At 49.1% G+C, this 24,572-nt stretch overlaps 1 protein-coding gene across 1 annotated transcript in view; it reads right to left on the minus strand.

Annotated features, from left to right (window-relative positions):
- Positions 1-7,947: 7,947 nt before the first annotated feature.
- Positions 7,948-24,572, minus strand: part of GUCY2F (guanylate cyclase 2F, retinal) — a 78,475-nt gene continuing 61,850 nt past the window's right edge. The window contains exon 18 of the mRNA XM_054387283.1: positions 7,948-8,086. Within this exon, the coding sequence (XP_054243258.1) occupies positions 7,948-8,086 (139 nt within the window). The remainder of the gene's footprint in view (positions 8,087-24,572) is intronic.

Consider the following 24,572-nt stretch of genomic DNA (forward strand, 5'->3'; position numbering starts at 1 on the left):
AGGCTGAGCTGCTTCTAAAATCACAAGTGTGCAGATGAACACTTTCAGGTTTAATTTTTAAAGCAATAAGGCACCAGAGCAGAGCTCACATCCAAAGCTTGTGGGCAGCTGAGAGAGCTGGGGTTGTTTACTCCAGAGAAAAGGGAGCTGAGGGGAGACTTCCTACAACCATGTGAAAGGTGGTCCTGGTGAGGTGGGGATCAGCCTCTTCTCCCTAGGGATAAGATGAGAAGAAATAGCCTCAAGTTGCACCAAGGGAGGTTTTGGATTGGATATGGGAGAAAAGGAAGCTGAGGGGAGACTTTCTACAACCATGTGAAAGGTGGTCCTGGTGAGGTGGGGATCAGCCTCTTCTCCCTAGGGATAAGATGAGAAGAAATAGCCTCAAGTTGCACCAAGGGAGGTTTTAGATTAGATATTGGAGAAAAGGAAGCTGAGGAAGACTTTCTACCACCATGTGAAAGGTGGTCCTGGTGAGGTGGGGATCAGCCTCTTCTCCCTAGGGATAAGATGAGAAGAAATAGCCTCAAGTTGCACCAAGGGAGGTTTTAGATTGGATATTGGGAAAATTTTCTTTCCTGAATGAGTGTTCTTGGGGAGATGGTAGAGTCACCATCCTTGGAGGTGTTCAAAAAAGTGTAGATGTGGTACTTCAGGACATGGTTTAGTGGGCACAGTGGTATTGGGTTGACAGTTGGACTGGATGATTATAGAGGTCTTTCTAACCTTAGTGATTCCATGATTCAAAGCAGCTTCTCCAGCACCAGATTCAATCCATGTCCTGAGATAGGCAGACCTCAGAATCTTACCCCTGATGGAATGAAGCCTTTGGGATTACAGCAGAAAAAAAAACATTCAATAAGCCATGGTTATTAAAGTGCTTGATTGGAGTAATTCCTGCCATCAGATATTATCTTATACTACACAATTTTCAGACTCTTGGTGAGAGAAGACCTCAAGACTGCAGCTTCAGCCAAGCAGAGTCTGTTTGTTGCTTGCTCTTTCTGCCCACAGTCTTCTGAGGAGCACAGAGAAAGGTCACTTGGTTTCCTGCAGGATTTCAATAACTTGGAACTCTGTTTCAGTTCCAGCTTTTGAACAAGAAAATAATAAATGCTAAGGAAATTGGATGTGGAGGCTGGATCTGAAACCTCTGTCCTCAGGGCTGCTTTGTTCTCCCTGGTAACAAGTGACAGAATGAGAGGAAATGTCCTCAAGTTGCACCAGGGGAGGTTTAGGTTGGATATTAGAAGAAACTTCTTCACTGAAAGGGTTCTGAAATGCTGGAACCCCAGAGAGGTGGTTGAATCATCATCCTTGGAGGTGTCTAAAAGATGAAGAGATCACAGAATCATATTCAGCTTGGAAAGGACCCTCAGGATCACCAAGTCCAACCCACAACCCTACTCTACAAGGCTCACCCCTAAACCATAGCCACAAACACCACATCCAAACCACCCTGAAACACATCCAGGCTTGGGGACTCAACCACCTCCCTGGGCAGCACATTCCAATGCCTGACCACTCTTGCTGGGAAAAAAAATGTTTCCTAATGTCCAGTCTAAACCTACCCAATTGTATCTTGAGGCCATTCCCTCTTCTTCTATCACTAATTACCTGTGAGAAGAGACCAGCACCAACCTCTCCACAATGTTCTTTCAGGTAGTTGTAGATTACCTGATGTGGTGTTGAGGTACCAGACTAGGTTAGAGTTAGAGAATGGTTGTACTGGATGATCTTAAAGGTCTTCTCCAAACAAAAACTCTATGACTCTATGCAGGGCTGGAACCCCTGGCTGCAGTAGCCCAGCAGACAGGCATCTGAGGTGCCTGGCAAACAAAGCAGTACAAAACCAGACCATTTTCCATTTCTAAACTGTAGAACATTTGCAACTTGGCAAATTCTGACAACAATGGCATTAAAAAAATAAAAAAAAAGTTTTCAGTGCTAATAAATACCTTCTGTTCAAGCCCAATTGGAATTTCATGCATCACATTGTGGTTTTCATTTGGACATCAGGTCTATGTAGATACAACATATTTCAGCATTGCTCCTTGGCCTTACATCCACTTCCCCTGAGCTCCTCTGCATATGCTCATGAAAAAATGTTTCAGCCAGCTAACTCTGTGAAAATGAATCTATTTATTCTCAGAGGCTGTGGTACAGTTTTTGTAACCATGCCTGCAGCCTGTACTGTCTGGTTTGGCTCCTGGACAGTCCCAAGTTGAGAAGAGATAGTGGCAAAAAGAGGATTTAATTCCTTTGAATAAAATGGGTTTGCTGTGTCAGTGAATGCAGGCAACAAGAGAGGGGATTCTGCCCTTTTGCTCCACTCTGCTGAGACCTTACCTGCAGTGCCAGGTCCAGCTTTGGGGGTCCTCAGCTTCAGGACATGTTGGAGAGGGGCCAGAGGAGGCTACAACAATGATGGGAGGGCTGGAACCCCTCTGCTGTGAGGACAGGCTGGGGTTGTTCAACCTGAAGAAGGCTCCAGAGAGATGCTATAGTGACCTTCCAGTACTGAAACAAGCTGGTAAGAAAGCTGGGGAAAGGCTTTATAGCAGGGCCTGTGGTGACAGGACAAGGGGGGGATAAGTTTTAGACTAAAAGAGGGAGATTCAGACTAGAGAGAAGGAAGAGATTTTTTATGCTGAGGGTAGTGAAACACTGGCCCAGGTTGCAGAGAAGTGGTAGATGCCTCATCTCTGGAAACAATCCAGGCCAGGCTGGGGGGACTCTGAGCAACCTTTTCTAGTTAAAATGTCCCTGCTGACTGCAGGGAGTTAGACAAAATGACCTTTAAAAGTCCCCTTCAACCCAAACCATTCCATGGTTCTGCCTCCCATGAGCTTGACAAAGAAACAAATCCGCTGCTGGTAGCAGGATGGAAGGTTGTGGGGAAGTGAAGGCTCCTACTTCAGTGACCATGGAGCTATCCCTGACCTCACCAGTGAAGGACACATCTACACTGCCAAGGTAAATAACCAGGGCTTCAGTGAAGGCAGACATGCTGAGGATTTTGCATGAGGATGTCAGGACAGAGACAACATAGTTTCTTGAGTTCAGAGAGGGGTAATGCTGGGGAAGACTTACCCTCAGCTCTGATTTGGCCTTCACCCAGCTGCAGCCCCAAGCCCCAGAGCAGCAGAGAATCATAGAATCATAAAATGATTTCCTCTGTTTAATGACTCACAATCACTTCAGTCTTTTTCTAATCATAAGAGGATCAGACTGACAAAATCCTGTTAGTACTTGCAGTATGTTAGGGGTTGGAAGGGACCTCCAGGGATCATCAAGTCCAACTCCCCTGCCAAAGCATCTTGATGTATCAAAGCATCTTCATATTTTCCAATGAGAAGGGTGCTGTGAGGAGTGGCATTACCTCCTCCTCCCTTTATTATTCCCTGTCATGGAAAACTTTCCTAAACATAAGTCCTTGTAGCTGTTTGGACACCCATCCATGCTGGGGCTGCTCCATACCTTCCTTGGATACTTCTGCATCTCCTCATAGCTCCTCTGCCTGACTGTCCTGCTGCTGGCTTGCTTCTGAATTGTTGAATAATGGAGCCAAGACGTGAACAAGGGTCTCCACAGGTGCTTTATCTGCAGAGAGGGCTGAACAGCAAGCTGAGAGGTAAGCTGAAGGTAAATACAGGATCAAAGGGTCACGGAGTGTTACATGTTGGAAAGGACCTCCCAAGATCATTGAGTCCAACCCCCCTGCCAGAGCAGGACCATAGAATCTAGCACAGGTCACACAGGAATGCATCCAGATGGGTCTGGAAAGTCTTCAGAGAAGGAGACTCCACAACCTCTCTGGGCAGCCTGTTCCAGTGCTCTGTGAGCCTCACAGTGAGGAAGTTCCTCCTCATATTGAGGTGGAACCTCCTGTGCTGGAGTTTATATCCATTACCCTTTGTCCTATCCCAGGATGCAAGTTAATCATAGAATCAGTCAGGGTTGGAAGGGACCACAAGGCTCAGCCAGTTCCAACCCCCCTGCCATGACCAGGGACACCTCACACTACAGCAGGCTGGCCAGAGCCTCATCCAGCCTGGCTGCAAACACCTCCAGGGATGGAGCCTCAACCACCTCCCTGCACAACCCATTCCAGGCTCTCACCACTCTCATAGGGAAGAACTTCTTCCTCGCCTCCACTCTGAATCTCCCCACTTCCAGCTTTATTCCATTCCCCCCAGTCCTATCACTACCTGAGATCCTAAAAAGTCCCTCCCCAGCTTTCTTGTAGGTCCCCTTCAGATACTGGAAGGCCACAATTAGTCTGTCCCCGGGGGGGGGGTGGGGGGGGGGGGGTGGGGGGGGGGGGGTGGGGGGGGGGGGGGGGGGGGGGGGGGGGGGGGGGGGTGGGGGGGGGGGGGGGGGGGGGGGGGGGGGGGGGGGGGGGGGGGGGGGGGGGGGGGGGGGGGGGGTGGGGGGGGGGGGGGGGGGGGGGGGGGGGGGGGGTGGGGGGGGGGGGGGGGGGGTGGGGGGGGGGGGGGGGGGGGGGGGGGGGTGGGGGGGGGGGGGGGGGGGGGGGGGGGGGGGGGGGGGGGGGGGGGGGGGGGGGTGGGGGGGGGGGGGGGGGGGGGGGGTGGGGGGGGGGGGGGGGGGGGGGGGGGGGGGGGGGGGGGGGGGGGGGGTGGGGGGGGGGGGGGGGGGGGGGGGGGGGGGGGGGGGGGGTGGGGGGGGGGGGGGTGGGGGGGGGGGGTGGGGGGGTGGGGGGGGGGGGGGGGGGGGGTGGGGGGGGGGGGTCCCCCCCTCCCCCCCCCCCCCCCCCCCCCCCCTCCCCCCCCCCCCCCCCCCCCCCCCCCCCCCCCCCCCCCCCCCCCCCCCCCCCCCCCCCCCCCCCCCCCCCCCCCCCCCCCCCCCCCCTCCCCCCCCCCCCCCCCCCCCCCCCCCCCCCCCCCCCCCCCCCCCCCCCCCCCCCCCCCCCCCCCCCCCCCCCCCCCCCCCCCCCCCCCCCCCCCCCCCCCCCCCCCCCCCCCCCCCCCCCCCCCCCCCCCCCCCCCCCCCCCCCCCCCCCCCCCCCCCCACCCCCCCCCCCCCCCCCCCCCCCCCCCCCCCCCCCCCCCCCCCCCCCCCCCCCCCCCCCCCCCCCCCCCCCCCCCCACCCCCCCCCCCCCCCCCCCCCCCCCCCCCCCCCCCCCCCCCCCCCCCCCCCCCCCCCCCCCCCCCCCCCCCCCCCCCCCCCCCCCCCCCCCCCCCCCCCCCCCCCCCCCCCCTCCTCCCTCTTGACCCCCAGCCCTCAGATATTTATAAACATTTCTTAAATCCCCTCTCAGTCTTCTCCAGACTAACCAGCCCCAGGGCTCTCAGCCCCTCCTCATAGGGCACATGCTCCAGTCCCTTCATCACCCTGCAACACACAAACAAGAACAAGACTTTCAGATGGAGGGGTAGGTCTCCAAGGATTCTTTATTGCTTTTGGTTTTAGTTAACTATTCAAAGTCATGCATGAAATATGAACTACATTCAGACAGTGTATATGGTGCATCAACACATCCCCTACAGCTCTCAGCTGGTTTGCATGATTACACTAAAATTCATCCTACAACATTAGTGGGAAAACCTCCAGCAGTCAACATGGATTGGGGCTTCCTGATAGTGGTTCCCACAGAATGGACTTCACTATCTCAGAAGTCCCCCAGGTGGCCACAATGACCTGGGAAGCTGGCTGTGAAGCTACAAAACTTGCCTCAAGGTTCATAGCTTCCAGCCTCCATTAGCCACATTGCAACATTCAAACATTAGGTGAAGGAGCAAAATAACAAGAGGAGAGCCTGATCACAGAATCACAGTATCACAGAATCACAGAATCACAGTCTCACAGTATATCAGAGGTTGGAAGGGACCTCCAGAGATCATCAGGTCCAACCCCCCTTGCCAGAGCAGCATCACTTAGGGTAGTCCACACAGGAATGCATCCAGCTGGGTTTGGAAAGTCTCCAGAGAAGGAGTTAATGAGAGTTAATATGGGAAGAAGTATCATGGGTAAACCTAAACCTGCCTACACAGAAGAGTGCCAGGAAAATAGAAATATATTTTATGGCTTTCTACCAGCAGAGGTTATCACACCCAGGGATGAGTCCTTGGCCTCTTCCTGTTGAAATTATAAGGAAAAGAAAAATACCACTGGCTTCAAAGAGAAATAAGAATTATCCAGGGATTACTAAAGTCCTCACTGATCAGAACTTTGCTTCTTTGCTACCCTTTCCCACAGAGTGACAATTGTGGTTTATAATGTTTTTAATAAATACAAAGAGCATTGTTTATTTTGGGAGATTCCAGGCTGAAGAAAGAATTCCAAAATTGTGTGCAAAAGGGTGGGTTGAAATCCTCTTGTTTAAATTGTCTTCAGCTGGAAAATTCAGGTTTGGGCAACTCAATTTTTTTTTTTTTTTCCTTAAAAAAAAAATTTGTTTCCTTGGCCTAACAAAAACCTTCTGAGGTGGTTACCCCCAAATTGAAATGGCTGGGGGTCAAGGAGGAAGGGAGAGCCTCTTCTCACTTCTGCCTTGTCATAGGAGAAGGGGCAATGGATGTAAACTACAGCACAGGAAATTCCACTTCAACATAAGGAAGAACTTCTTTACTGTAAGGGTCCCAGAGCACTGGAACAGGCTCCCCAAAGAGGTTGTAGAGTCTCCTTCTCTGGAGACTTTCTGGATCCATCTGGATGCATGCCTGTTTGACCTGCACTGGATTCTATGGTCCTGCTCTGGCAGGGGGTTGGACTTGAAGATTTCCAGAGGTCCCTTCCAATCCCTAACATCCTGGGATCCTGTGATCAATGGGTGGAAGCTGAGGCATAGGAAGTTCCATGGAAACATGAGAAATTTTTTTTTTCCCTGTGAGAGTGACAGAACACTGGAACAGGCTGCCCGGGGGGGTTGTGCAGTCTCCTTCTCTGGAGATATTCAAGACCCACTTGGATGTGTTCCTGTGTGATCTGGTACAGGTGACCCTGCTCTGGCAGGGGGGTTGGACTGGATGATCTCCAGAGGTCCCTTCCAACCCCTACCATTCTGTGATTCTGTGATTCACATTACTCAGCTAAAGGAACTGCAGGATGCCCTTCTCCACATCTCCATTTTCCAATACCCTGGCATTCTGTTTCCATCCTGCTTTGGGATGAAAAGCTTAAAATGTTTTATATATGCTCCGTGTGTGTGTCTGTAAAGAGAAACAAAATGTTCTTCCAGTCTAGATCTGGATCTGTGAAGATGCCACATTTTGACATTTCAAGCAGAATCACATTTTGGCATTTGGAAACAAATATTGATTCATACCAAACTGTTTCATTTCAAAACTGCCATTTCAGTTGAGGGAAAAGAAAAAAAAAATAGCATTCAAATGGCACTTGCTGCTGAAATGTCGTTTCTGGAAGAAAATGTTTCAGCTTGACACAGAAGGGACAAACCAGTTTGATTTAAAAGTTTCTCTGTGTGGAGGTGTCAAAGGATACTTTTTGTTGATTTTCATGCAAGCAGAGTTTCCTACAGCAACAAATCTATTTAATGCAAAACAGCTAAACCATTCTAGCATTAGTGTTCCCATCCTGCTCCAAGTGCAGCCCTACACATTTGTGCTGCCATGCAGACCTGGCTAAAGTACTCTTGGAGCTCATCTTTGGGACAGAAGCTGATGAAGAGCTGGCACTGCCATCCTTGTCCTCCCCAGTGGGCCACTGCCAGAAATGCACACATACAGCTCTGAGCTGATGCTCAGTTTCACAAGAGATGATGGTCAGGATTCATCTGCCTGCTCAGGATTCATCTGCCTGCTCAGGATTCATCTGCCTGCTCAGGTTCACCCTCTGCAAGAGCTAAGAGGCTCCATCTATTGCCCTGCTTCTGGATGGAAGGGAATTAAAAGGAGAGTGGGAACTCCTCTATTGTCTATCTTCAAGGTGTCTATCTTGATCTTACTACTCTTTTGCTGTTCTCTTCAGATTTCATCCTCTTCAGTACTTATTTCAGCCTCCTTCATGCTCCCCAGATCTTTAAAGGTTGCTTTTGTCAGTGACCTCTTTGTGCTCCTCAGGACAGATTTGAGTTTCCTGGTCAGTACATCTGGCCAGTTGTGGCTGTAAAACAAAGAGAGGAGGAGTTACCAACCCTTAAACCTTTTGTCTTTCATCATTTTATGTCAGACAAGCAGAAATATTAGATGTTCTCAAAGCCAGCAAGAAGCATCAGGAAAATGGGGATGTTGGCAGAGAACTGCAGGGACGTGGTGGTCTTAGAAGACCACAAAACTACTGAAGCTGGTCAGAATCAATCAGAATCAGAATCAACCAGGTTGGAAAAGACCTCCAAGATCATCAAGTCCAACCTATCACCCAATCCTAACTAATCAACCATTGCACCAAGTGCCTCAGCCAGGCTTATTTTAAACACTTCCAGGGACAGTGACTCCACCACCTCCTTGGGCAGCACATTCCAATGGCCAATCTCTCTTGCTGGGAAGAATTTCTTCCTAATATCCAGCCTAAACCTCCCCTGATGCAGCTTGAGACTGTGTCCTCTTATTCTGGTGCTGGTTGCCTGGGAGAAGAGACCAACCCCCAGCTGGCTACAACCTCCCTTCAGGTAGTTGTAGACAGCAATGAGGTCTGCCCTGAGCCTCCTCTTCTCCAGGCTAAACACCCCCAGCTCTGTTGCCCTTCTCTGGACATGTTCAAGTGTCTCAATGTCCTTCTTAAATTGAGGAGTCCAGAACTGGACACAGCACTCAAGGTGTGGTCTAACCAGTGCTGAGTCCAGGGCAGAATGACTTCCCTGCTCCTGCTGGCCACACTATTCCTGATGCAGGCCAGGATGCCATTGGCCTTCTTGGCCACCTGGGCACACTGCTGGCTCCTGTTCAGCTGCTGTCAACCAGTACCCCCAGGTCCCTTTCTGCCTGGCTGCTCTCAGCCACTCTGACCCCAGCCTGTAGCTCTGCATGGGGTTGTTGTGGCCAAAGTGCAGCACCTGGCACTTGGATTTGTTGAATGCCATCATGTTGGACTCTGCCCATCTGTGCAGCCTGTCAAGGTCCCTCTGCAGAGCCCTCCTACCCTCTAAGAGACCAACACCTGCCCCCAGCTGGGTGTCATCTGTTGCATGGGTCAATGGCAGAGCAAACATCCAAGGACAACTACTTTACAAATGTAAATTGCATTTGCACAAAAACAACCAGAGGGCTTCAGCTGCTTCTGAAAAACATCCCTAAGCTGTGCATCACAAACCTCATAAAGCCCCTGGCTGGTAACAACAAGAGTCCCTGTTAATCAGTTGGATTTCTCTGGGGTTGAAGTCATTCACTGCCATCACTGTGAAATGCTGCTCATCCTGCAAGGCTGGCTGCTCTGATCACCAAATCATCATCCCAAAGCAGGATGAACAGAGAAGCAGAAAGCCCTGACATCCATCCCAGATCCAGGAGTGGTTTTGGTGCCTTAGCCTGGCCCTGTCCCAGACAGAATGAGCTCTGCTGAGTACCAGCACTTAAGAGCTGGGCTAGCTGAGAGACTACATCTAGCTCCAGGCTAGTAAAGGAGTGTGATGGAGCTGGACAACCATTTGCTGTGCTGCTCCAAACCTCTATGATGTCCAGGTTCTACCATCTGTTGGTGGGCACAGATTTGTGAGAACATAATGAGGGTTTCAGAGACAAAACAAACATCCAGGCCTCGTAGAAGGCCAGAAGTTGAGGGAATGGCAGAGCTTTAGGCAGGCCTCAACTCTGCAGCTGTCCTGTCCTACATCACATTCATTGTGGATAAGAGAAGACAATTTCATTCTAGCTGTTGCAAACTGAAAAGGACCAACTGCTAACCCACCCCAATGGCATCATTGTGACTGCACAGGCAGTACAAAGAAATAGCTGAGAAACTCTTGTGTGCATACACACATATTTAAACTGCAGACACCACTGATATGTGCAAGGAGGCAGCAGTTGCTTCAGAACAGAACTGTGTGCAGAACTGACTCTCTGCTGGAGAGAATCCAAGGGAAAGCCACCAGGATGCTTAGGGGACTTGAGCATCTCCCTTATGAAGAGAGATTGAGAGCCCTGGGGCTGTTTAGTGTGGAGAAGAGAAGGCTGAGAGGGGATCTGATCAATGTCTATCAATAGCTGAGGGGTGGGTGTCAAGTGGAAGGGGCCAGGCTCTTTTGGGTGCTTCACAGTGATAAGCCAAGGAACAATGGGTTCAAACTTGAACAGAGAAGATTTCAGCTCAACATGAGGAGAAACTTCTTTCCAGTGAGGGTGACAGAGCACTGGAACAGGCTGCCCAGGTGGTTGTGGAGTCTCCTTCTCTGGAGACTTTCCAAACCCACCTGGGTGCATTCCTGTGCAGACTACCCTGAGTGATGCTGCTCTGCCAGGGGGGTTGGACTTGATGTCCTTTCCAACCTCTGACATCCTGTGACACTGTGAAGCAGGGATACTGTTGCAACAGGACAAGGAGTGAGGGTTTCAAATTAAAAGACACCAAACATCAGGAAGATATTTTTTATGTTGAGGGTGGTGAAATGCTATCACCAGAGAGGTGGAGGATGCCCCATCCCTGGAAACATCCTAGATCAGGTTGGATGATACTCTGAGCAACCTGATCTAGTTGAAGATGTCCCTGCTCACTGCTGAGGAGTTGGACTAGATGACCTTGAAGCATCCCTCCCAACCCAAATCATTTCATGGTTCTGTGATTCTATCCCACAAGTGTAAGATACAAGGTCTTGAAAGAAGGGGATCAAATGTTATTAGATCCAAGGACTATTCACACTAATGACCAATTATTAATACAGAATTGTTAAGCAGCCTAATGAAACTGTTCTTCATGCCAGGACAGGGTGAGCTGTCTTTAAAGTACCTATGGCTTTGAAGCTGGGCATGAGCAGGCAGTGTGAACTTGTAGCCCAGAAAGCCAATGGCAGCCTGGGCTGCATCCACAGCAGCACTGGCAGCAGATCCAGAGAGGAGATTCTGCCACTTTGCTCTGCTCTGGTGAGACCTCACCTGGAGTACTGCATCCAGGTCTGGAGCCCTCAGTACAAGGACAGACATGGAACTGATAGAGCAGGTCCAGAGGAGGGCCATGAAAATGATTAGGGGCTTGGAGAACCTCTGCTACAAGGGTAGGCTAAGGGAGCTGGGGGTGTTCAGCCTGGAGAAGAGAAGGCTCTGGGAAGACCTAATAATTACCTTCCAGTACCTGAAGGGGGCTACAAGAAGGCTGGAGAGAGACTGTTTTTGAAGGCCTGCAGTGATAGGATGAGAGGCAATGGCTTCAAACTAGAGAAGAGCAGATTTAGATTGGATGTTAGGAACAGGTTCTCTACTATGAGAGTGGTGGAAGACTGGAACAGGTTGCCCAGGGAGGTTGTTGAGGCCCCATCCCTGGAGATATTCAAGGTGAGGCTCGTTGAGGCTCTGTGCAACCTGATCTAGCTGAGGGTTTCCCTGCTGACTGCAGAGGGGGTTGGACTGGATGACCTTTGGAGGTCCCTTCCAACCCAGACCATTCTATGATTCTATGATCATGGGATGCTACTGCAGGCTTCCAAGTAAAGTCCTCAAGCCACAGACCCCACATGAATTTATGATTAGTTATCTATAAAGCAGATAAAAATACTTTAATATTTGTAAGGCTATACAAAGTCAGCTAATAGCACAGGCACCAGCACTAGGTGTGCAGGGTTGACTCCTCAGATGCTCTCTAGTGTAGCACTACATATCTAATAGCTTTTTGTTACTCAAGGGAGTTATATTTGATTATCTTATCTAATGTTCTGCAGGTGGTGTTTGATGGTCTGCTTACTTGTGCCTGAGACAGAACACTAATTATTCTGGATTCAACAAGAGAAGAGCCAGGACCTTCAAACAGCACAAATCATGTTTCTTTCACTCATAGAATTTCCTGGTTGCAAGAGACCTTAAGATCATTCAGTCACAGTATCACAGTCTCACAGTCCCACAGTATATCAGAGGTTGGAAGGGACCTCCAGAGATCATCAGGTCCAACCCCCCTGCTAGAGCAGGAATGCATCCAGGTGGGTTTGGAAAGTCTCCAGAGAAGGAGACTCCACAACCCTCCTGGGCAGCCTGTTCCAGTGCTCTGTCACCCTCACTGCAAAGAAGTTTCTCCTCATGTTGAGCTGAAACCTTCCATGTTCAAGTTTGAACCCATTGTTCCTTGGCTTATCACTGTGAAGCACCCAAAAGAGCCTGGCCCCCTCCCCTTGACACCCACCCCTCACACATTGAGAGACATTGATCAGATCCTCTCTCAGTCTTCTCCAGACTAAACAGCCCCAGGGCTCTCAGTCTCTCTTCACAGGGGAGATGCTCAAGTCCCCTAAACATCCTCCTGCCTCTCCCTTGGACTCTCTCCAGCAGCTCTCTGTCTCTCCTGAACTGGGAAGCCCAAAACTGGACACAGGATTCCAGGTGTGGTCTCACCAGGGCAGAGTAGAGAGGTAGAAGAACTTCCCTAGCCCTGCTGGACACACCTTTCCTGATGCATCCCAGGATCCCATTGGCTCTCTTGGCCACAAGAGCACATTGTTCTTAATTGTTAAGGTCACAGGCACTGCTGCAGGACAAAATACAAGCACCACTACTGGTGTAGCTGAGAGGTTTATCTTCAGGCAACTGAAGGTGCACTTTTGTGTTCCTTACACTTTGCTGTATTGAGATCTATTGAGATCCCACCAAAATCATCACTTCTCTTCAAAAACAGATCTTCACCAAGGACAACAGAGCCCACATTCAGCCTTTCAAGGTTAGAGGATTTGCTTCCTGAGCATGAGGAGCAGAGGCTTGGCCTTCCTCTAGACTCCAGGAAAGATGAACACTCAAAAAAAAAATATATATATTCAGCCCAAGATAGGGATCTCTGTCTTGTCAGAGCAAGGAGACTGTTAGCAGTTTATAGTCCCAGTCTAATGGGGTTGTAAATTGGGTGAATGGACTACAGATCACTACATCTCAGATCCTTGTAGAGCATTCCTTTATTGCCTTCAAGGGTTATTGATGCCATATTCCCTTTCATCACAAATGTCTAAGACAGATTAGCTGGGAATTCCACTAAACCACCAAAGAGGCACGTGGGAACAAATGGCTGCTGAAGACATAATTGCCTCTGTTGAAAGCTTCATGCACACAAGAAGAATTGAACTAAGAGTGTTGAAAAGCTCCAGGTACTAATGCCTTATTGATTTTTCTGCTGTGTCCCATGATTTGAGCCAAGTGGGCTAATGAGGACCCTCTGTTCCTGATAATTTACTGGTAATCAGCCTTGCTTCAGTGCTGAAGTCTCTGTCTGCAGGTGATGCAGTTGCTAACCCAAGTGAGCAACCCTTTTTTTCTCTCTGGTTTTGGAGAGGAGTAGCTTGTGCTCCTAGGTGTAGAGCAGCAGGGTGGTCTTCTGTGCCTTGAGGCTTACATGTAGCAGTGATTGTTCACACATGGTAATGCTTATGCAGCACAGCATGTCCCATATTTACATCTTCTATTTAAATGAGGAGTTTTTCCTAGAATAGGGAGAGCCTCAGGAAAAAAAAAAATAGAATCTCTTAAGGGAGATAAAACAGCAGAGTAAGCCCCTCCTTGAGCATTCCAAAGTTGGAGATGGGAAAGAGGAACACAGCCAGAAGTTGCCAGAGAGGTTGTGGAGTCTCCTTCTCTGGAGACTTTCAAAGCCAGCTTGGATGTGTTCCTGTGTGGCCTGCCCTAGGTGCATTCCTGCTTTGGCAGGGGGTGTTGGACCTGATGAACTCTGGAGATCCCTTCCAACCCCTCACATTCTGTGATTCTGTGAAGTTCTCTTCTGAGTTTTACTCTTCTGAGAAAATGGGTTGGATCCTTCATCTTGGGAGTAATCTGTCAGTTTGACATGGGATGTCAGTTTGACATGGGAGGTTCTTCTACCTCTCTACTCTGCCCTGGGGAGACCACATCTGCAATCCTGTGTCCAGTTTTGGGGTCCCCAGTTCAGGAGAGACGGAGACCTGCTGGAGAGAATTCAACAGGGAGCCACCAGGATGATTAAGGGACTTGAGCATCTCCCCTCTGAAGAGAGACTGAGAGCCCTGGGGCTGTTTAGTGTGGAGAAGAGAAGGCTGAGAGGGGATCTGATCAATGTCTATCAATAGCTGAGGGGTGGGTGTCAAGTGGAGGGGGCCAGGCTCTTTTCAGTGCTTCACAGTGATAAGCCAAGGAACAATGGATACAAACTTGAACAGAGAAGATTTCAGCTCAACATGAGGAGAAATTTCTTCAGTGTGAGGGTGACAGAGCCCTGGAACAGGCTGCCCAGGGGGGTTGTGGAGTCTCCTTCTGTGCAGACTTTCCAAACCCACCTGGATGCATTCCTGTTTGGACTACCCTAAGTGATGCTGCTCTGCCAGGGGGGTTGGACCTGATGATCTCTTGAGGTCCCTCCCTTCCAACCTCTGATATACTGTGAGACTGTGATCTTAGAGGGTTGTAAGCAGCCAGTGTCTAAGCACTGGAGGCTTTCAGCCACCTCTGCCTTTTTCTGAGAAAGTGGAAATGAAGTAAGCTTTAGTTTAGAGGCACCAAGCAGAAATGTTAATGCTAATTTCAGAGATACTATTCAAGACCACCCCAACCAGACAGCATTTCCATGGAACATCAAACCCTCTCTGTGCCTGTGTGGCTGTCCAGGGTTATATGCCAGCATTGCTCTGGCAACACCTCTTTGATCAGGCACCTCAGGTCATGCTCTTTTATTCCATGCAACTTCTGAATCCCAACCAAACAGTCCTATTTTCCAGGAAAGCTGGTGAAGGACTTCTTAGGGTGTCATGTAGTGATAGGTCTAGGGGGAATGGATCCAAGCTAGAGGAAGGGAGATTTAGATCAGACATCAGGAAGAAATTCTTCACCATAAGGGTGGTGAGACACTGGAACAGGTTGCCCAAAGAGGTGGTAGAAGCTCCATCCTTATATGCTTTTAAGGCCAGGCTGGATGTGGCTCTAGGCAACCTGCTGTAGTTTGAAGTGTCCCTGCCCATGGCAGGGGGGTTGGAACTGGCTGATCCTTGAGGTCCCTTCCAACCCTGACAATTCTGTGATTCTGTGAAATCCACATTTCTTTCTTGTACCAGTGGGTACCATAGTGATGAACAACAGAGCTGAGCACTGCTGCTGTGAAAAAGCTGAGACATTTGGGGTTGGTCAAGCCTGGAGAAGAGAAGGCTCCAGGCAGATCTGACTTTTCAGTACTTAAAGGGGCCTGTAAGAAAGATGGGGACAGACTTTTTAGCAGGGCCTTTGGTGACAGGACAAGGGGTGGTAGTTTTAAACTGAAAGAAGAGAGATTTAGACTAGATGTGGAAAATATTTTACACTCAGGATGGTGAGACACTGGCCCAGGTTTCCCAGAGAGGTGGTAGGTGCCCCATCCCTGGGCACACTGCAGGTCAGGCTGGATGGGACTCTCAGCAACCTGCTCTAGTTGAAGATGTCCCTGCCAAATGCAGAAGTTTTGGATAAGATTACCTTGAATGGTCCCAAACCACTCTATGATTCTGTGAGATACAGAATGACACTAGACAGGAAAGCAACCACAGGCAATTTGGAGTCATCCAGTGTATACCATGGACTGGGCTCTCCCTGGAACAGTGCCTATCAACATCTACTGGATTGATAACACACAGCAGGTAAGCACACTAATGCTGTAAGTCTTTCAGAAGCTAGAATCATAGAATCATAGAATGATTTGGGTTGCAAAGGACCTCCAAAGGTCATCCAGTCCAACCCCCTCTGCAGTCAGCAGGGACATCCTCAGCTAGATCAGGTTGCCCAGAGCTCTGTTGGGCCTCACTCTGAGTATCTCCAGGGATGGGGCTTCAACTACCTTTCTGGGCAACCTGTTCCAGTCTTCCACCACCCTCATGGTGCAGAACTTCTTCCTAACATCCAATCTAAATCTGCTCTTCTCTAGTTTGAAACTATTGCCTCTTGTCCTGTCACTGCAGACCTTTGCAAGCAGTCTCTCTCCAGCCTTCTTGTAGCCTGCTTCAGGCACTGGAAAGTTGTTATTAGGTCTTCCTGGAGCCTTCTTTTCTCCAGGCTGAACACCCCCAGCTCCCTCAGCCTGTCCTCATAGCAGAGCTGCTCCAGCCTCCTGATCATTTTGTGGCCCTCCTCTGGACATACTCCCTTCAGGTCATGAATTTGTTAGGAAATCACCCAACAAGGCTGCTACTGTCTTTAGACAGCTTTGCTGCTGTTCCAGCCTTTGATTGAGGTGAATGCTCATTTTTGACCAAAAAAATCCTACCCAAACCAAACCAACCAACCCCCCCCCAAACCAAACAAAAAGAACAAAACCCAACCAAACAAAAAAAAAAAAAAAACCAACAAAAAGCACCAAAAAACTCAACAACAACAACAACAACAAAACAACATAAAAACTAACCAAAAAAAACCCCAAAAGAAGACAGGACACAAAGACCAACACATAGTGCAGACAACACATAAGCAGGCACTAAATAGCAGAGCTAGGTTGGAACTCTCCTACAGCTACTACCTGGGGTCTAGGCCTTTTTGCCAAGGAGTTTTGCAGCTTTCCTCCTTTTGAACTCTGCAATTTCTTCCTCAGGTAACCCATGAGCTCTACACCTGCAGTGAACATGTAGGCCATTAGAGAAAGAACCACTTCAGTTTCATCTGCAATAAAGAACAGACCATGATGGAGACTCAGGGAAAGCAAACTGTCTCCTGGTGTGAAAAAAGAAAACAAATATTGGGTCTGGTTCTGATTTTCATAGAATTACAGATTTCAGTGAGAAAGGACTTTAAAGATCATCTAGTTCCAATGGTGCCTTCAAGTTCATTAAGAAGAGTGTGAGCAGCAGGTTGAGGGAGGTTCTTCTGCCCTTCTACTCTGCTCTGGTGAGACCACATCTGGAGTATTGTGTCCAGTTCTGGGCTCCCTGGTTTAAGAGAAACTACTCCAGAGAGTTCAACAGAGGGCTATGAGGATGTATAAGGGAATAAAAATCTCCTATAAGGAAAGGCTGAGAGACTTGGGGCTGTTTAGCCTGGAGAAGAGAATCACAGAATCACAGAATCACAGAATTAACCGGGTTGGAAAAGACCTCAGAGATCATCAAATCCAACCTATCACCCAACACCATCTAATCAACTAAACCATGGCACTGAGGGCCTCAGCCAGGCTTAGTTTAAACGCTTCCAGGGACAGTGACTCCACCACCTCCCTGGGCAGCACATTCCAATGGCCAATCTCTCCTTCTAGGAAGAATTTCTTCCCAACACCCAGCCTAAACCTCCCCTGGTGCAGCTCTTGTTCTGGTGCTGGTTGTCTGGGAGAAGATACCAACCCCCACCTGGCTGCAACTTCCCTTCAGGTAGTTGTAGACAGCAATGAGGTCTCCCCTGAGCCTCCTCTTCTCCAGGCTAAACAACCCCAGCTCCCTCAGCCTCTCCTCACAGGGCTGTGCTCCAGACCCCTCCCCAGCTTTGTTGGCCTTCTCTGGTCACATTCCAGCATCTCAACATCTTCTTTGAACTGAGGAGCCCAGAACTGGACACAGCACTCAAGGTGTGGTCTAACCAGAGCTGAGTCCAGGGCAGAATGACTTCCCTGCTCCTGCTGGCCACACTATTCCTGATGCAGGCCAGGATGCCATTGGCCTTCTTGGCCACCTGGGCACACTGCTGGCTCATGTTCAGCCTACTCTCAACCAGTACCTCCAGGTCTCTTTCAGCCTGGCTGCTCTCCAGCCACTCTGTCCCCAACCTGTAGCACTGCATGGGGTTGTTGTGGCCAAAGTGTAGAACCCTGCACTTAGATGTGTTAAATCTCCTGCCCTTGGACTCTGCCCATCTGTGCAGCCTGTCAAGGTCCCTCTGCAGAGCCCTCCTACCCTCTAACAGATCAACATCTGCCCCCAGCCTGGTGTCATGTCCAAAGTTACTTACGATGAACTCAATCCCCTTGTCCAGATCATCAATAAATATATTGATCAGGGGATTTTGAAGGCTAAGAGGAGATCTGATCAATGTTTACAAATATCTTAAGGGTAGGTATCAAGAAGAAGTCTCTTTTCAGATATAGGACAAGGAGCAACAGGTACAAACTGGAATCCAGGAAGTTCCTCCTCAACATCAGAAAACCATCCAGGGTGATGGAGCCCTGGAGCAGGCTGCCCAGAGAGGTTGTGGTGTCTCCTTCTCTGGAGACTTTCAAAATCTGTCTGGACATATTCCTGTGTGGCCTGGCCTCGGTGATCCTGCTTTGGCAGGGAGGTTGGACTCAGTGATCTCTAGAGGTCTGTTCCAACTCCTAACATTCTGTGATTCCAACCTCCCTGCCATGAACAAAGACACCTTCCACTAGAACAGGTTGTTCAAAGCCTCATCAGAGAATCAGTCAGAGTTGGAAGGGACCACAAGGATCATCCAGTTCCAACCCCCCTGCCATGGCCAGGGACACCTCACACTACATCAGGCTGGCCAGAGCCTCATCCAGCCTGGCTGCAAACACCTCCAGGGATGGAGCCTCAACCACCTCCCTGCACAACCCATTCCAGGCTCTCACCACTCTCATGGGGAAGAACTTCTTCCTCACGTCCAGTCTGAATCTCCCCACTTCCAGCTTTATTCCATTCCCCCCAGTCCTATCACTACCTGAGATCCTAAAAAGTCCCTCCCCAGCTTTCTTGGAGCCCCCTTCAGATCCTGGAAGGCCACAAGAAGGTCACCTCAGAGCCTTCTCTTCTCCAGACTGAACAGCCCCAACTCTTTCAGTCTCTCCTCACAGGAGAGGTGCTCCAGCCCTCTGTTCATCCTGGTGGCCCTTCTCAGGACACCTTCCAGCATGTCCATATCCCTCTTGGAATAGGGGCTCCAGAACTGGATGCAGTACTCCAGGTGGGGTCTCAGCAGAGCTGAGCAGAGGGGGAGAATCACCTCCCTTGACCTTTCAGGAGTTGTAAAGAGCAACACTTTTTTTTTTTTTTGGACACACTCCAGCACCTCAATGTCTTTATTTTAGTGAAGGGCCCAGAACTGAATGCAGTATTTGAGGCACAGTCTCACCAGACCCAGTACAGGCAGACAATCAATTCCCAGTCCTGCTGGCCTCACTATTCCTGATACAGGCTAGGATGCTGGTGGTCTTTTTGGCCACCTGGGCACACTGCTGGCACATCCTCAGCAGTCTGCCAACCAGCACCCCCCAGGCCCTTTTCTGCTGGGCAGTGTGGTAGTTTTAGGCTATACCTTCAAAAACCTTTCACAGAGCTCAAGCAGAAAGTAGTAAAATGTTAATAAATCACCATTGGGTGTAAAAAGGAGAAGAATGATAATTCTACACAATCCTACTGGGTAGATATCTACCATGAGATTTGGTTCCCAAAACAATCTCTCTCTCTTCTCACTTCTTTGCTCTGGGAGAGACTAACTTGCTCTGCTTGACCTTGGCTATATTGTTTTAGCTAAGTCCAACACCAACTTTCTCTGCTCCTTTCTCTTGTCCCTTTTGTACAGGAGAGTAAGGGTGAGGCAGGGGGGGAAGAAGTTGTTGCAGCTCCCCTGGTCTTTGGCCAGGGGGGTCCTTGTGTTGTTCATTAATTGTAAATACCTGTAAATATTGCAAATCTTGGATATTTTGTACATATTAATTACATTCCAGTGTAGATTGTAGCTTTGCTTGTAAATACAGCTTTCATTTGCTTCCAACTGAGCTGATCTGGCAAAGTTAATGTTGGTGGGGGTGGAGTTTTCAACCCATGGCTGCTTTCCAGCCATGATGTCTCAAGCCTGGAGGATTGCAGGGGGATGTTGTGACCCAAGACCATCTTCCAGCCAAACAATGGCACCACCTGACTCTGCTTCATTTCTGAGTACTGCCTGTAGAGTTCTCCTGCTGTCAGCAGCAATTCTCTAATCCAGCCCTTTCCAGCAGGTCATTCCATAACCTCTACTGGTTCAGGGGCTTATTCCCAGATCACAGTCTCACAGTGTATCAGAGGTTGGAAGGGACCTCAAGAGATCATCAGGTCCAACCCCCCTGCCAGAGCAGCATCACTTAGGGTAGTCCACACAGGAATGCATCCAGGTGGCTTTGGAAAGTCTCCAGAGAAGGAGACTCCACAAACTCCCTGGGCAGCCTGTTCCAGGTCTCTGTCACCCTCACTTCAAAGAAGTTTCTCCTCATGTTGAGCTGAAATCTTCTCTGTTCAAGTGTGAACCCATTGTTCTTTGTCTTATCACTGTGAACCACTGACAAGAGCCTGGCCCCCTCCACTTGACACCCACCCCTCAGCTATTGATAGAATTGATCAGATCCCCTCTCAGCCTTCTCTTCTCCAGACTAAACAGCCCCAGGGCTCTCAGTCTCTCTTCATAGGGGAGATGCTCAAGTCCCCTAAGCATCCTCATGGCTGAGATGTGACCAGACCCAGAATGAAGGAGATAATCCTTCTAAGTGGAGAATTCTCAGGGACAGGAGCACTCTCTGCAATCTGGGCTTTAACCTGGCACTTTCTCTTCCTTGTGTCCTGGGACTGCTACTGCCTTTCCACCCTCTCCCATAAGAGCTTGCTTGGTTTCCAGTAAGCTTTTTCACATCTGAAAACAGATTTACAGACCCTGAGCAGCTTCATGCAAGGTTAATTTTAAGAAGAGCCTTTCAGTTAATCTGATTTTATACATGGCTGGAAGACAGCAGTAGTGGTAAATAAGAAAGGGAGGTATTAGGTCTTGTAATTGAATTACCTTTCTTCTTAATTAAAAAGCTTTCTATCCTGTGTGAGCCATGTCACCCACAGCACCTGGGGTTTAAGAGTGAAGTCCATTTAGCTGAACACTCTTAGACAGCTGTGTAGGTGCATGGAAGCCTCCTGCAAACCATGAGAATGCTCCAACTCCTGCCTCCAGTAAGTCTGTAACTGGGATTAAGCAAAGGGCATGATGCAGATCCATCAAATTCCAACTATGTAGGATGCAACAATTGTTCCTTTGTTAATAATTCAGTGGTGGCTTCAAATTTATTGCCAGACAATGAGATGCATCTCCCTCAATTGTCTTGTTGCCATTTCAGCAGCACCAGAAGGAGCTGTGGGCACAGTAGTTTATTGGAGCATTAGTATTAGCTCCACCACATAATGAAATGTTCTTCCAGATTATTAAATTTGGCTTCTGACCTGTATCTAAAGTCACCTTTGTAAGGTCAAGGACCATTCTGCAGGGTGCAAGCACAGTAGGGTGAAAGCTTGATTTATCCCTAGGCATCTATGAACAGCTCTGTGAGCTACTTGATCACAGATCTGCTCATCACTGTCTACCAGAGGTGGAAAATTGCTTTCACATATCAAGAAGTCATGCTGCCAAAGACTGTGCTTACAGCTCTGTGAGCTACTTGATCACAGATCTGCTCATCACTGTCTACCAGAGGTGGAAAATTGCTTTCACATATCAAGAAGTCATGCTGCCAAAGACTGTGCTTACAGCTCTGTGAGCTACTTGATCACAGATCTGCTCATCACTGTCTACCAGAGGTGGAAAATTGCTTTCACATATCAAGAATTAATCTGTCAAGGGCTGGGCTTACAGCTCTGTGAGCTACTTGATCACAAATCTGCTCATGACTGTCTACCAGAGGTGGAAAATTGCTTTCACATAGCAAGAAATCATGCTGCCAAGCACTGGGCTTACAGCTCTGGTTGGTTTTACATCATGGGAATTAATAGGAAGTTAGGGTTGGTTTCTTTCTTTTTTCTCTTTTCCACAGTGAAGAGAGGCCTGAAATACTCCAGTACTCAAGACCTATGACTTGTCATGGCAGCAACCAGCATGGAAGGTGAAACTTACTTCATTGAAGCAAATCCTCTTTCCTTGTTGTTTAATACTTGGTGAATGTGATTTCCTGGGGGGGTCTAAGTCAAGAGCTCAGGGAAGAAGCCAAACTGTGTCTCCACCACTTCTCTTGGAAGAGATCAATCACTAACTTTGGTGAGCCATGAGGAACTGAATGATGAGGAATATGTGGGATGAAGTGGAGAGAGGTGTGTGCCTTGCTCTGGGTGATCTTAAAGGCCTTGCCTTTGAGGATCTTAAAGGACTTTTTGAATCTAAATGATTCAATAATCTAAATGATTCAATAATTCTATGACTCATTGAATAGGAGAGGAAAATCTGCTGCTGCCCGCTGATCTCACCAGATAGGAGGGACTGGTCCATGGAAAGGGAAGAGCTCAATCAGAAATGAGCTCTTTCAGAACAGAGTGAAAAGATAAGTAGAAGTGGACCTTGTTCAGCACCTCCTTCTTGGCACAAGAGCCTACAGATGAGGAAACTCCTACAGAACTGTATCAAAGCACTGCCTTGGCCAACACATAGACATAACAGAGAAACAACTTTCAGCCCCTCAGAAACCTCCATCAAATAGAACCATCAGACAAGGCTGGAAGCAGAAGACCACATCCCACTCTGCAGTGCTACTGGTAGATTCTTCTGAGGTTACACATGGGTGGTGATCTTGGGTACATGGAGAAGCTTTCTACCTCCTCTTACTGTCCCCCTGGGCCTGATGTATTTTCTGACACTTGCAATCCATCTTTAAAAACAGCTCAGACCTGCAGCCCAGGCCTGACTTAAGTCTGACTTGGGCATACCTGACCAGAGGACAGGATCTTTGAGGATTATGGGAAGAACATCAACAGCCAGCAGAGGCCTAACACATGACATTTAGGTGGTAAAATCAGGATGAGAAGAACTTAGTCTCATGGCAGAAGTCTTGGTATTTCTATGGGCTCATGGTAAGCCAACCCACCTTGCTTACCTGGCAAAGCTCCTCCATGGTTTGTCTTCACAGACTCATAGAGCTGTCTGGTTGGAAGAGATCTTTAAGATCATGTCCAGTCCTTAATCCAGCACGGCCAGGACACCACTGAACCATAGCCCTCAGCACCACAGCTACACAGCTTTGAAACCCCTCCAAGGATGGGGACTCCACCACTGCTCTGGGCAGCCTGGGTCAGACCTTAACAACTCTCTCAGTAAAGAATTTGTTCCTCATGTCCAACCTAAACCTCCCCTGGTGCAACTTGAGGCCATTTCCTCTTGTCCCATCACTTGTTCCTTGGGAGAAGAGACCAATCCCCACCTGGCTCCAACCTCCTTTCAGGGAGTTGTAGACAGCCAGGAGGTCTCCCCTCTGCCTCCTTTTCTCCAGACTAAACACCCCCAGCTCCCTCAGCTACTCTTCACCAGTCCTGCTCTCCAGACCCTTCACCACCTGGGTTTCTCTTCCCTGGACACACTCCAGCCCCTCAACATCCTTCTTGGATTGAGGAGTCCAAAACTGAACCCAGCACTCAAGCTGTGGCCTCACCAGTGCCCAAACCCAGAGAGACAATCCCTGCCCTGGTCCTGCTGGCCACACTATTGCTGATCCAAGCCAGGATGCTGGTAGCCTTTTTGGCCACCTGGGCACACCCTGGCTCATCTTCCACTGGCTGTCCACCACCACCTCCAAGAAACACCTCCTTTGAACCCCTTCCACAAGCAGTATTAACAAGCCTGAAGCTGTACCTCGCTCTAATGTCTGCCTTAGGTTTTTCTCCTTCAGGCATCAAGCCTCTCAGAGCAATGTGTAAGATGTGAAGGTTGAGGCACTCAGAGCAATAAGGTCGAGACACAAGACTTTGGTCTTGAAGAAACAAACACAACAGCATTTCAGCACAGGGAGAACCTTGCCCCATGAATAAGACATCATTGGTATCAACACACATCCCTCAGCAGCTCTCTTCCATCAAGTATTGCCAACGAAGTGCCTCCAAGCCTACAAATTATTGTCTCTTAAAATTATCTTCTATCTTTCACCCTGACAGGCATCCAAAAACCTTAAAAGGTATGACCCAAAATGCTGCTGATTCCATGCTCCTCCAAAGAGAGCTCTGGGAGGGCTCTGAGCACATGGACTGTCTTGTACACTACCACTCAAGTAGTTAACCATTGTCTGTGAAGGGAGAAAAAAGCTGTCTGAGAGGCAAGGAGGCAAAACTTAGCACAAGACTGCTCAGGAGAAGTCAGAATCAAACCAAAACCAGACCTTGTTTGTTGACAGACCTCCATCTCTGAGCTAGTCACTTTATAGTCACAAAAACAAGGTTGACTAGCTTTAGTGTGGGTGTCTACCCTGTTCTTGTCAAACAAATCCCTCTCCTGCTTTTAATGTCCTGACCACAACATCCTTTCAACAGCAGAAGAGGGAATTTGCCAAGTCAGGTATTACTGTGCTCTGTCTTTCCTCATCATCATCTGTATGGAGGCAACCTTGGTGACTCTCTCATTCCCTAATGGTGCCATATTTTCCCAGCACAAAGTCTCCTTACTGCTCTGTTTGAATGAGCAGTGCTACAGGGAAGAGATACTGATGTGGGGAAGGAGGCTTCTCTTTCCTGCACTTTGATGCAAGGGGAGAAAAGTCCATGCAGAGGTGACACCAGAGTTAGGAGAGTGTCCCTGCTTCTGTGTGTCCCATATCTACACAAAAGAGGAAGGAGACTCAGGAAGAAACTTCC

The sequence above is a fragment of the Indicator indicator genome, chromosome 1, assembly GCF_027791375.1.
Source record: "Indicator indicator isolate 239-I01 chromosome 1, UM_Iind_1.1, whole genome shotgun sequence".
Lineage (NCBI taxonomy): Eukaryota > Metazoa > Chordata > Aves > Piciformes > Indicatoridae > Indicator > Indicator indicator.